The 13,518-nt window shown below is 36.5% G+C and overlaps 1 protein-coding gene across 1 annotated transcript in view; it reads right to left on the bottom strand.

The window, feature by feature from the left end:
- HCN1 (hyperpolarization activated cyclic nucleotide gated potassium channel 1) overlaps window positions 1-13,518 on the bottom strand; it is a 308,732-nt gene that overhangs the window by 115,869 nt on the left and 179,345 nt on the right. The window contains exon 3 of the mRNA XM_054715271.1: window positions 9,023-9,184. Coding sequence (XP_054571246.1) covers window positions 9,023-9,184 — 162 coding nt within the window. The remainder of the gene's footprint in view (window positions 1-9,022; window positions 9,185-13,518) is intronic.

The following is a 13,518-nucleotide window of genomic DNA, read 5'->3' as shown; positions in this document are numbered from 1 at the left end:
TTACACAAGACTGAAGGTATTCCACCTACACTCTATCATTTATTGGTCTTTGCTCCAACTATTGCTAAATGCCATCAATGTTTCCCTCGCTCTAAAGGTTATTTAGATGCTATCTTAGATCCAGTTCTGTCACTAACTTCCTGCTTGATCTTAGACAGATGAGTTGAATATCTCATTCTTAATTCATAATGTATGTTTTCATTGGTGTTTGCATATAAAAGTACCTTCAGGAGAAGTCATGAATAAAATCTTTAAAAGTTGAAGATTAATAAAATCTTTAATTTCATTTGCCTAATATTTACTGATTACTGACCTATGCCAAACTTCTCCCCCCCCCTTTTTTTTTTTTTAAGAATTGATAAGATAGTTGAGAGCTGAATTACAAAAGTGCTAGACAGAATATAATCATCATTTAATGGAGCTTTAATTACTTAGTTTCAACTTGGGAGTAGTGAGGAGTTAGCAATGGGTACCACTGAATGGGAACCACCTGAAATGGTATTTTCCCAAGCATCTTATAATTCCATTTAGCTAAATAAGTTTTTACGAATATGAATCAATAGCTGGACTTAGGACACAATTTGTTTTTAAAAGTCATCTAAAGGACAAAAATACAGTTCATGCAAATTGAGATCATCAAACTGAATTATATTCTCATTTGAATACAACTGAAATTAAAGATTTTTCTACCTGAAGCCCTTCCCTAACTTGCAGGCAAAAGGATCTTAGGTGACCACACTGATCACAATGGCAAAGGCTAACACAGGTGCTCGGTATGTATGTGATTGCTTTGGTGGTCAGTATAAGTAGCTATCATAATCAATATCTACTTTTATCTTTAGAATATATTTAGAGAAAACTTTTTTTGATCTTATAATATATTCTAGAAAATGATATTGGAATATATACACTATACAGTGGTTCATTATTATATATCTTTTTATGAATTACAAAGATGATGGTGAATTCTCAAATTTTCTTCTGCAATCTTTCATTTTTATCTACCTTAGACAATTAAAGTAAATGGTTAGAGCCCACAGATGGATATGCTCATAGCTCTATACATGGAGTAGGAGACAACAGGTTATACAGGGAGGCCAGGTGTTAAGTCTCACTGAGATGCAGCCGAGTTTCTGAGGCACCTGGCTGGTGATGCTAGAAGAGTATTTAACTTTGGTCTTACTGGACCATCTCTATGCCTTTAAAGTATAGAGAAGACCAGCTCATGATTCTACTACATATTCCCAAGGTCTTATCTGATAAATTGGCTATGCTAGTTGGCATGAATGGTGCTGCTTCTAGCCATTTGTTGGTTAAAATGGAAGAGCTGGTCTACATAAGAAGAACAAACACGTTTGAAACTTCTGTATTGGTCTTGGTACTGGTAAGGCCACTTAATGTAGTCTTAGCCAACATGTAATTTAAGTAATACCCTTTATCCTTCTTTAGATGGAAGGATAATTCATGTTAACACTTTCTTCTCATACATATTTCATTTGAAAACAAAAGACCAGATTAGAACTCATTTCCATAGGATTGTTCCCATAACTGGGTACATGTCTGAGAAGGAAGAATACAGTAGGCGAATTGTTTCTTCTGTGACGAGGTTTCTATTCAATAGAGAGCTGGCACCAGGCTGGTTTTCCTATTAGGCAGAAATAGGAAATTGGATGGTGAAGGAGAACTACAGCACTCAGCAGGCTGCTAACCTACTTTGTTATTATAACTCATAGGACCTATGAATGCATTTTTTTCCCCAGTAGAGCTACATAGTGACTTGTCAGCAAATTAGTTACTTCTTATCAGGACTTTAAAAAAAGTCTGTGGCAATACATTCTATTTAGGAAAAAAATCAACAATGTATTAACACAATTTCTAATTTATAGAATTACAGATCTACAATACATCGCTACACCTCAAGAGAGGACATATATTTTCAATTAAGATATTTTAGCTTCATGTTTAGTTATATAATCCGTTATATTATTTCAATCAATCATTATCTAAGTAGTTCACTGGGCTCTGTAAAAGAAAAAGTGAACCAATTTTAACTTTGTCTTTGTATATTTGCTAGAGTATGAATAGATAATATAATAATCCTAGTTTTCAACATTCTGCTTGGGTATGGAAACTTGCAAATGAATGACATATATTCCTTTTTCCCCAAATAATTCCCTTAAAGTAGATACCAACAAACAACTCTTCCTACTCTAGCGCCCAGTGTGCGTGTGGTGACTATACCTGTGTTTGAGCTGGAAGTGACTGACGTGTCTCAATCCCCATTTGTCCAAATTTCCTGATCCCAAACTAGCTGATAGTCATTGAAATAAATGTCTACCCACTTTGTGTCCCCCAACCTTCAGTTTATACTATGCATAGACTTTATCTTAGGCCACGGGAGGCTGCCACTGACATACCACTCTGTGAAGTGAAGAGAAGTAGTACTGTCTGGGTGGCTAAATTAGAAAAAAATGATAAAAAGAGGCTTGTCTGAAAGGCTGAATTTTCATGTGTCCCAGGCTTGGCAGGCAGAGAGAGGGCTAGTCCCGGGTTCAGGAGTCTCTGGGCTATGCACACATTTCAGAGACCTCAATTCACGTTGGTACTAATGACTTTAGCATGGAATTTCCTATTCTACTTGTTTATAAATTCCTTCAGAGAAGAGCCTACATGTTGATAATCTCTTAATTTTAGCTTTCAGTTAGAAAGAAGTGGTCTGAACGAAGCCGTATAGAATGTGAGCACTGGTGAGGGCAGGGGCTGCGTCTCATTCCCTACTGTGTGTTCAGGGCTTAAGATCATGCCTGGCCAAAGGATGGCACTCAGGGAGACAGCACTCGAGATTACCTAAATGAAAGAATAAAACACACACACTCGTTTCAGAGCTGAAGTACAGGAACTTCAGTGCTTTGCCTGAAAACACCGATGTTTCAGTGGTAGAGGCAATTCTGGAATCCACGTCTCTACACTCAATTCTGTCAGCTTTTACCCTTTCTAGTCTGCCGTCTTTATGAGTTAGGATGGATTAGCTACGTCAGGGAGTGTGTGACAAAACGCATGCCTCTGGAGAGGATCTGGAGGGTTGCACACCAGCTTTTTCATGCCTAGACCTGCAAGTGAAAGGTGACACAGCCATTCAGAGACCCTTGAACATACTGACCAGAGGGCCCCATTCAGCTGGAAGAGCGCTGGGAAGATTGCATGGTGTGACTGTTTGGTTGTCAGTAAGTGTCCCTGACACATTCTCTCAGACGAAAACAAAATTGGATTGTTACCTAGATCTTCTAACCAAATCCTTTCTTTTCTCTACATAGGTTTTATTAATTAGACTCTCCAGACATTTTATATCTCTTTTTTTCTCTGATATTCGTAGTTAATATGGCTCACACATCTTACTTTTTTTCTGGAATATATTGTTATCTTATGTATATAGAACTGAAGAGCATTAAAATTTTATGAATTTTGTGTATATTGCCCAGGAGTTGGTCAAGTGACTACTTATTTTTGAAGATATAATTTGATGTACAAATTATTAAAGCAAAAGTCATCCAAAGAAGAACACTGAAAATGCATAAGTAATATAATAACTCATTTTCAAATACTGTTAATAATTACTCACTTGATTATAAACAATGAATATTTTATTGTTAGCAACCTAGGCAAGGTTGGCATCGGATCTGTGTGATATCTGGATACATATAAGGCATATTACCTGATTTCTAGAGTGGCATCGCAGGATGGAAATAGTGTGTAGATTCCTTCAAATCACAACAAAATAAAACATAATGTATGACCTTGACTTGGCTTAAAATATATTGATTATATTTCTCAAATAAATATGAGTATAAAACTAGAAATACATTTCTTATCCTTATAGCTCTTGTAAAATAAAAACAAAAAGAAATTTATAAAGCAAACACTAAAAAAAATAATAAATGTATCTTAGTACAAATCTACTGTGATGGATGATGTTGTTTTGCTGAAACCAGATAGTTGCATACAATCTCCTATATAATAAAGAGGAAATAATCAAATTGACCATCACTCCAACACACAAGATGGCCGCCCCCATATGGTCAAAGATGGCCACCACAAGATGGCCAGCAGAGGAGGGCAGTTGGGGGCAACCAGGCCTGCAGGGGAGGACAGTTGGGGGGGACTGAAGCCTGCAGGGGAGGGCAGTTGGGGGCAACCAGGCCTGCAGGGGAGGGCAGTTGGGGGCAACCAGACTGGCATGGGAGGACAGTTAGGGGCGGCCAGGCCGGCAGGGGAGGGCAGTTAGGGGTAATCGGGCTGGCAGGTGAGCAGTTGGGAGTCAGCAGTCCTGGATTGTGAGAGGGATCCCAGATTGGAGAGGATACAAGCTGGGCTGAGGGACACCCCCCCCCCATGCACAAATTTCATGCACTGAACCTCTAGTGTAAACACAGTGCTGTTATGGCACTAATTATTGTAGAGTGTATAGTTTAACACAATACAACCGTGGGCTATATAACAAATGGTTAAGTTTTCCAACTCATTTCTCCTTTTGACTCCAGTGAAAATTTTGTACCACATTTAATATATCATTTAGCTTTTATTTAGTATAAATGGATTGTTTATTTATTTACCCATAAGCCAGAATTATTTTAAATAACACCTCATGACACAACACACTTCAACAAAAGCAAATCCAGACTCCATAGTTAGGTCATTTAGCTGACCCTATGTTCATAATATGCTCATGTTGAAACTTTTCTAACTACTGCCAGTGTTTACGAGATTGCTGGGGGAAACTTGTGGGATCCCTGAGAGTAAACTTGCAGACTTCAAGGAGAGAAACATGACCCTAGGAACGTATTATTTAGCTACAAATCCTTCTCTATTTATTCTAGAAAATCATTCCCTAAATGCCATAAAAATTAAAATGTTAGTTCAAATTTGTCATAATTTTCATGTTCTTAGATTCTTAAAATAAATATTTCATATTTGTAATTTAAACCAAAAACCATTACTTCTAATCCCTTGAATAATGAACTAAGACAATGTTAGTGTGATATGCCTAAATCATAGTCACAAAATACCATGGGAATGACAAGATTTTAAAAATTAATTATATTAGACATTAATTATCACACTAATATAAGATTTTCATTCAGCTAGAATTTTATAATTCAAACATTTCTTGAATAAAACAAAAGCAAATATTACAAATGCAAAGCAAGATTAATTCCATTTCTGGAAGCATTTTGCTAGTCAAATCTCCTATTTCAGCAATTCAAATAATCCACCATGGTATTGACTGACTTAAAAAACACACACATTTAAATAATTATTTTAGTGATGAATTAATAAAGATTGCAAAGGAAATAGCTTAGAGGGACTGAACCTACTTCTATGGAATGAAATGCAGATTAGAAACAGTTAATATAAGAAAAAATATATTGAATAAATTACCCATTAAAGATACAGAATAGTTATAATATGAACTCTGAGTGTCTCATCATAGGACATATATGGATAATTAGTTAGTGATATATTGGTATACATAAACATATAGATATGAATGTGATTATAGTTAAAGAGAATTTTAAAAAAATATTTGTATATGGATATAAATAACAATGCAAATGTGGTTAAGAAGAATTTTTAAAATATATATATAGAGAGATAAGAATATAGCTATAAATGCAAATATGGTTAAGAAAGATTCAAAATAATATTTAAGGATATAAATGATTTAAAATGAAAGATGTGGAAAAGAAGGAAGGCACAAGGAATTCACTAAACTTTCTCATAAATAATTTAATATCAATGTCATATGGACAATGCATAACTTTTAATCCAATAACCAAGAATGACCAGTGTCATCTGCACTCCTCCTTGTCTGGTCCCTTAAGTTTGCCTTCCCAGTTTGATTTTGTTTTTCTATATCTACATCTCATATCAGGTGCCACTTTTTAGTTTCACAGCTCAAATGCTGATTTTAGAGTGAGTTTCTACTGCTACTTGTGTGTTGTGACCAAAGATTCTATCTTTTATAATTACCTTTTAAAAAAATATATATATATATATTTACTGATTTCAGAGTGAAAGCGCGGGGGAGAGAGAGAGAGAGGAACATCAACAATAGGAGAGAATCACTTATCAGCTGCCTCCTGCATGCCCCTCATTGGGATCAAGTCACAACCCACCTGGGGAATGTGCCCTGACTGGGAATCGAACCACAACCTCCTGATTCATAGGCCGACACTCAATCACTGAGCCTTCTGTCTCGGCTTTCATAATTACTTCTAACTGTTCTTTGTAATCTGTACCATACAAGATATTCTAGTGTGGTTTAGAACAGAAATCGTGGCATCAATAGATAGGCATTCTAACCTTGGTTCTACAATCCATACTCATGATGTGACATTGGATAATTAGTTTAACTTCTAAAAATAGGGGAGGACGGTGCTTACCTCTCTCTGTTGCTGTGAGGACCAATAAGAGAGCATATTGTGTATGTATATTAAGCATGACATACAAATGTAGGGAGTTTTTTTCATACATTAGATTTTCACTTCTCCTTTATGACTTTTTATGGAAAGTTTTCTAGAACACAAAAGCTTTAGAACAGACAATAATATCTCCAAGGTAAATGACACCATCAAGATTCTCTATTGGTAAAAAATGCCTTTTTTATGGTTTTATCTCTTTCCTATCACCAATATTCACAATTTCAGATATTTTTTCGTGTGAAAATTAGCTTAATTTTCACACCAACTTAAATGTTTCCCATCCTCTATGTTTGAGTTAAACATAGAAATAATGCTAAGTAATTGCAAAACAAATTAATCCAATTTCACAAGTAAACCTGCAGCCAGAAAAAGACCCAAGAAGCAAATTGTAAACTCAGGAAACACACTTTATACAACAACTAGGCCATAATTAAGGTTTGATGGTGTGAGATTAAACACACACACACACACACACAAAGGAGAACATGCAGACCAATCTAAAGAAAAACCAAACATTAACATTTTCTTCATTAAATATACTTATCACTAAATATAATAAGTAGTATATTGCCCTACATTATAATTGTACAGTTATTTAGACTGTATGGATACCCAAAAATACCCTTTTAATAAAGACAATTGTTATTTTTTTGAAAGAGGGTATCATGCTAAGTAATATAAGTCAGATGAAAAAGGACAAGAACCATATGATTTCACTCATGTGCGGGATGTAAAACGAAATGCAATAAATGAAGAAACAAAGAAACAGAAAACAAACTCATAGATACAGACAACGGAATGGTGGTTACCAGGGAAGGAGGGGGGAAGAGGAAGGATAAAAAGGGTAAAGGCAGTCAAATACAAGGTTATGAAAGGAGACTCGACTGGGTAGTGAGCACAAAATTGAATACACAAACAATCCTATATAATAAAAGGGTAATATGCAAATCGACCAAACAGTGGAACAACTGGTCACTATGACACACACTGACCACCGGGGGGCAGACGCTCAACGCAGGAGCTGCCCCCTGGTGGTAGTGTGCTCCCACAGGGGGAGCGCTGCTCAGCCACTGGCGAGTGCAGCGGCCTGCCTCCGTGGCAGCGCTAAGAATGTCCGACTACAGCTTAGGCCTGTTCCTTGTGGGGAGCGACCTAAGCCATCAGTCGGACCTCCCCCGAGGGCTCCCGGACTGTGAAAGGGTGCAGGCCAGGCTGAGGGAACCCCCCAACTCCCTGTGTCCACAAATATCGTGCACCGGGCCTCTACTGTATTATAAAATTGTATACCTGAAACTCATATAATGTTATTAACCAATGTTACCCCAATAAGTTTAATTGAAAACACAGAAATAAATAAAATGTAATGCTAGAAGAAAATATGAGAACTAACATAAGTAGAACAAATATTTGCAAATGTATATATGAAAAATATTCACTATTGTTTCACTTCTTTTGTGAGTGTTGCACTATTTAGAGCAAAACATATGCTCTTAGACTTAATGTGAATATGGTTATATTTAACTTTATAAATCAAATGTATACTTCACATATTTTAAAGACATTTTCATATCTTTTAGGGCAAAGTTTAAATGCTACCTTTGCCATGAAGTTTTCCCTAGAAAGAATTACTGTTTTAAATACCATTGCACCTTATAACCAGCTCATTTGCTTTTATACTAAGACACATGTCTCTGTATGTTTAAGAATGCCTAGAATTGCATGTCATGAATATAGTAAATGCTAAAATCAAGTTGAAAGAAAGAAGTTATTCTAAAGAGTAGGCATTTAAGAAAAAAGATTTCCCACTGAATTTAGAGCTAAAGGAAGGGAGAGGGAGAGACAGAAACATCGATGTGAGAGCGAAACATCATGTTACCTACCAGGGATCGAGTCTGTAACCGGAGCCTGTGCCCTGACTGGGAATCGAAGATGCCCAAACAACTGAGCCACACTGGCCAGGGCAGGAGTAGGCATTTTATTTATTTATTTATTATTATTTATTTATTTATTTTTATTGATTTCAGAAAGGAAGGGAGAGGGAGAGAGATATAGAAACATCAATGATGAGAGAGAATCATGGATCGACTGCCTCCTGCAAGTCCCCCACTGAGGATCAAGCCCACAACCCAGGTATGTTCCCTTGACCAGAATCAAACCTGGAACCCCTCAGTCTGCAGGCCGACGCTCTACCCACTGAGCCAAACCGGTTCAGGCAGGAGTAGGCATTTTAAAAGGAATGTTGTACTATGGTTACTTGTGTGCATGTTTGTACCTGTACCTTTGAAATAAAATGCCTCAAGATACCAGAGTAAGATAACTAAAAATAGAGGCTGTAACATATACTAGTACATCCCCAGGAACATTTCACGTAGATGAAATTTTGTTGTAGAAAAGAAACATAACATCTGATTTTCCATCCATGGAAGCAAAAGGAAGTTTTCTCTAAACATCGGTGGGGGGAAATGAGATCAGTCTAACAGAAACAGATAACTCTTTGGTAGGGCATTGCAAACGAGGAGTGGGACATAACAGGAGGGACTTACGACCATCTTGTTGAGCGACACCCAGCAGTCGGAGGGGAAGTCCTGCAGCAGCGGCACCAGGAACTGCAGGCAGCCGTCCCAGTGGCACAGCAGCAGCATCATGCCGATGAGGTTGAAGATGCGCACCACCGCGCTGGCCAGGTCGTAGGTCATGTGGAAAATCTGGGACCAAAATATAAAGTCGGTTCTTATAATCAAAAATTTTTAAAAAGTCAAGAATACTACCAATGTCAGTAGTCATTGATATTAGCTAGTGTAAGTACTCATTTCATAAGCATATGAGAAGGCTTTTACAAAGAGAAACAGAATCCCATTTCTTTCTCTCTGTCCTGAGACCGGGCATTCCGCTTTCTGAATATTACAAATGACTGTGGGTCCTCCGCAAAGAACAGAGATAACAGAGATATATCAAATGTATGGGTCACGTTTAAAAAGCATTGGTTTTGCCCAGCCAAGGTGGCTCAGGGGTTGAGCATCAACCTATGAACCAGGAGGTCATGGTTTGATTCCCCAGTCAGGGCACATGCCCATGTTGTGGGCTCGATCTCCAGTGGAGGGTGTGCAGGAGGCGGTAGATCAATGATTCTCTCTCATTATTGATGTTTCTATCTCCCTCTGCCTTCTTCTCTCTGAAAACCAATAAAAACATACTTAAACAAACATTGGTTTTGCAAGTAATTTTCATTTATGTTCTTCTGGGCATTTCAGCAAAGCTGCTTTAAAACATGATAGCAAAATTGACAAGTGCTAACAACCCTCTTTTTTGTCTCATTCCTTGTTAAGATAATGAACTTACTGAAGGACAAAATAATAATAATAGTAGTAGTAGTAATAAGCTAAGAACTAAAGACCACTGACAAGGGGAGTTTAATTGTAAAATATAAAGACTGAGAATTAATTGCAGTTAATTTTTAGCTATATGAGTGCAATTCTTTATCTGTGTATATTGAACATAAATAGTAGCCTTTGAGATAACAATTCCCTGGATTTGGTTAAAAAAACAGTTGAGCAACATTTAACAAAGAATAAAATCATTATTTCCATTTATATTGCTTGCACGGTACAGGCTACCCTTTTCTAGGAATCTTTCTAATTGACCTTTTTAAGAAATTAATAAATATGGCTACACTACATATGCAAAGACACAGCACCTGGAGATATATAGAATCACATTTTGTATAATTCTCAAAAGAATAACTTATTTTGGAAGTAAGAAGGACAAGTATTGCAAAATTGAGGAACAGAAAAAGCCCCACAAAATTTGTATTTTGATTTAGAAAACAGATCTTTGTAAGGAAACTTCTATAATTCTTAATAGATGTAAGATGTCAGGATCGCTGGAGTTTTTCTGTTATAAAATTACCAAATCTGTCTTCAATTAAATGTTTTCCACCTTGCTCCATTTCTATTAGCCACTAATTCTTCCTTTAAACAATCTTCCTTTTTGACACAGTAATTACAGTGAGCAAAATAAAATAATCTTGCTTTGTGGAAATGTACGCACTGTTCTGAATTCCTTTCAAAGTAAGTTTGGGGTCCTAGATTTAAAGGCAACAGCTCATGTATTTTGACATTCAGACAGCTATACACATAATTTAATTAAGACACTGAGAATTTTATTTTCCCTTAAGTTATTTTTAATTTGCTTTTGTATTTGGCAAACCCATAGAAAAGTCCTTTTGATGTTATCGCCTGTAATATTTCTTGGTCACTGAATTTGTAAATAGAAATTGTATAACATTTTCATCAAAAATTTCTCATTAAAAGTAATATAGTAAAACATAGTAAAAAAGGTTACTACTATTAAAGTAGAAAAAAATCACCATGGATTAAAATTTTGTTGTTTAGTAATAGAAGTCTATATTTATACCTAAGTATTTCCTGCCAAAATAGTTCAATCTAACGTTTGTGCATTGTTGGAAAATAGGGTAAAATTACAGAATATGAACTCTGGAGCAAACAAGAAACTAATTACCTTTCAACCGGATTCCTTGAAGTAAACAATAACTATGTGAAATCCTCGCCAAAGTCTGTACATTATGAGCACACAGGTAGCAGTCATTGTTCAGTTACAGACCTTGGAGGGAGATCAGGGCTGTTAGAGGGACTAGTGCCATTCTTAGTAAAGCTGACTTTCATGAATTTTCCATTTTGTTTTTATGGAATTTGATTTTCTCTGTGAAATCTTCAGGGATTATTTAGTGAATTAAAGGTAACATATGCTAATATCCACCAATGCCTTTAGAAAAACCCTATTACTTCTGAAATGTTTTCCAGAGAAACATAAGCACTATTTTTATAAAGGAAGTTGTGGGGGGAAAATAAGGCCTTTCATAACATATTAGAAACACATTGTTTCCATTTACTTATTTATTATTTATTTATTTACTTACTTACTTATTTATTTTTGGTGCTACATGTGATTAAGGAACTCCTACTATATCAGGAAAATCCCTAGAATCAAGTCTGTCCTCTACCCCATTTCCATTCCCAACCTCACAAAGCTAGCATACGGTACTTGTCCAAGATTTATATACTAAGTCTACTATAAAGAGCGCTCAGCAATAATTCACATAATTAATTTCATAAACTGTAAACTGTCTCCCCTTTTGGCTTTTAACATTATATGTTCAAATGTGATACCACTTTTTGGGACTACCTAAGTTTAGAAGAGGCAGAAGCAAGCTGGCTATTTTGACACTGGTTAGTATTGGAGGCTAATTTCAAATAGTCAAGTCCAAGTATCTCCATCCTGATTTATCTACCTGTCAGAAGAACGTCACGATGTACACAGTGCTCATTTTGATGTTTACACACATGAGTGTGTGTAGTGCCTGCCAGGGCCCCACCTGGTTGTCCCTTGAGCTCCTATAATTCATCCACTCTGACAGGCACAGTCATCAATCACCTGGGGCCAGCTGCTGAGATTATTAATGACTCTGTTAAAACCTTGCTCATGGAATATTTGGATTGAGAAGATCATTTTCTTATGGAGCTCAGACATCTGTAGACAGTCAAGCTAACCCAGGACATAAACATCTGACATAATTTGTGCATTGCCACAACTTCTCAGTGTCTAAGTACGGCGTGTGGCGTAAATCTAAGTGCGACATTACTGGACTCTCTGGTCAAGCACCATATACCATTGATGACAATAGCTTCTGGGTGTTTTGGTGTGTTTTTTTTCCCCATCTACGAAGTGAATATCTATTGTGGAGTGATAAATTCCTGTCTAAATCAATTATTTTAATACTATTTCCTGCAAACTTGACTTCACACAAAAATAACACCACAGATGACGCTCAGTAAACTGTTGAATGAATGAATGAGGATGTTGCAGGTGTTTAACAGAAAGAGCATAAGTAACTGCTTATGATTTTAAGAGTGTGACATTTGCTTCTGTGCTTTCAATCAGGGAATTAAAAAGTTAATTATTCTCTATCTTCCTACTGATCTGACTTAAAACCTGATTTGCATGCTCAGGGTGTGGGTGGCAGAAAGATAGGACGTTCTGACCACTAACAATATGCTTTTAAGTGGCATTTATAAGACTTGACTGGATAAAAAGAAGAATTAAAATAAGTTTTACAAGCAACTCTTTCATTTCCTTTTCATTAAAAACTAGACTACAAAACCTATCAGTGGAAGGCTCTTGCTTTACATTTGTCCAGCTCAGAACTCTGTGTTGTTCATATGACTCAGTGAAAGAATAGATCTGGTCTCAAATCCCCCCTCAATTCTTTTTTTTAATTTTTATTGATTTTAGAGAGGAAGGGAGAGGAGAGAGAGATAGAAACATCAATGATGAAAGATAATCATTGATCAGCTGCCTCCTGCACACCCCTTACTGGGGATCGAGCCCACAACCCGGGCATGTGCTCTGACTGGGAATCAAACCCATGACCTCCTGGTTCATAGGTCAATGCTCAACCACTGAGCCATGCCAGCTGGGCCCCCCTCAATTCTTTTAATAATATTAGAGTTCTGCCTAGTTGGAGTCCAATGACTCCAGATAAGATAGCTAATCAACTTTCCAAAATTAAAAAATGCTCTGATTAAGATAATTTAATTCAGAACCCCCAACCCTGCCCTAATGTTTGCAGAATTGTTCACCATATGTAAAATTTTTCCCAGGAGCAATGTATATTCATTCTGTTTCTAAAAGGCCAAATCCCAAACTGCTATTTGGCAGATATTCATAAATTAGTGAGTTCTTTACAAATGCTTCCACATTCTTTCCTGATACACTGATTTCAGGTGACTCTCACTCTAATAAACCACCTATGAAGTCAGTGGGCCTTAATCAATCCTTAACTATTTATTTGATCTACTATGTTTTACCTAACCACAACAATTATGAAGAGCAATGTAACACTTTTCATAGCATTCAGTGATCTGCCCTTAGTCTTTGACTTCCCAGAAGGGGACCATTTATAGGCTAGATTGCTTCTATGATCTCAAAATTTAGTCAAGGGTTTGAAGATACCATCAGAATT

The sequence above is a fragment of the Eptesicus fuscus genome, chromosome 4 (assembly GCF_027574615.1).
Source record: "Eptesicus fuscus isolate TK198812 chromosome 4, DD_ASM_mEF_20220401, whole genome shotgun sequence".
NCBI lineage: Eukaryota > Metazoa > Chordata > Mammalia > Chiroptera > Vespertilionidae > Eptesicus > Eptesicus fuscus.
Note: the sequence above shows the minus strand (reverse complement) of the source record. Positions and strands in the feature narration are given on the sequence as shown.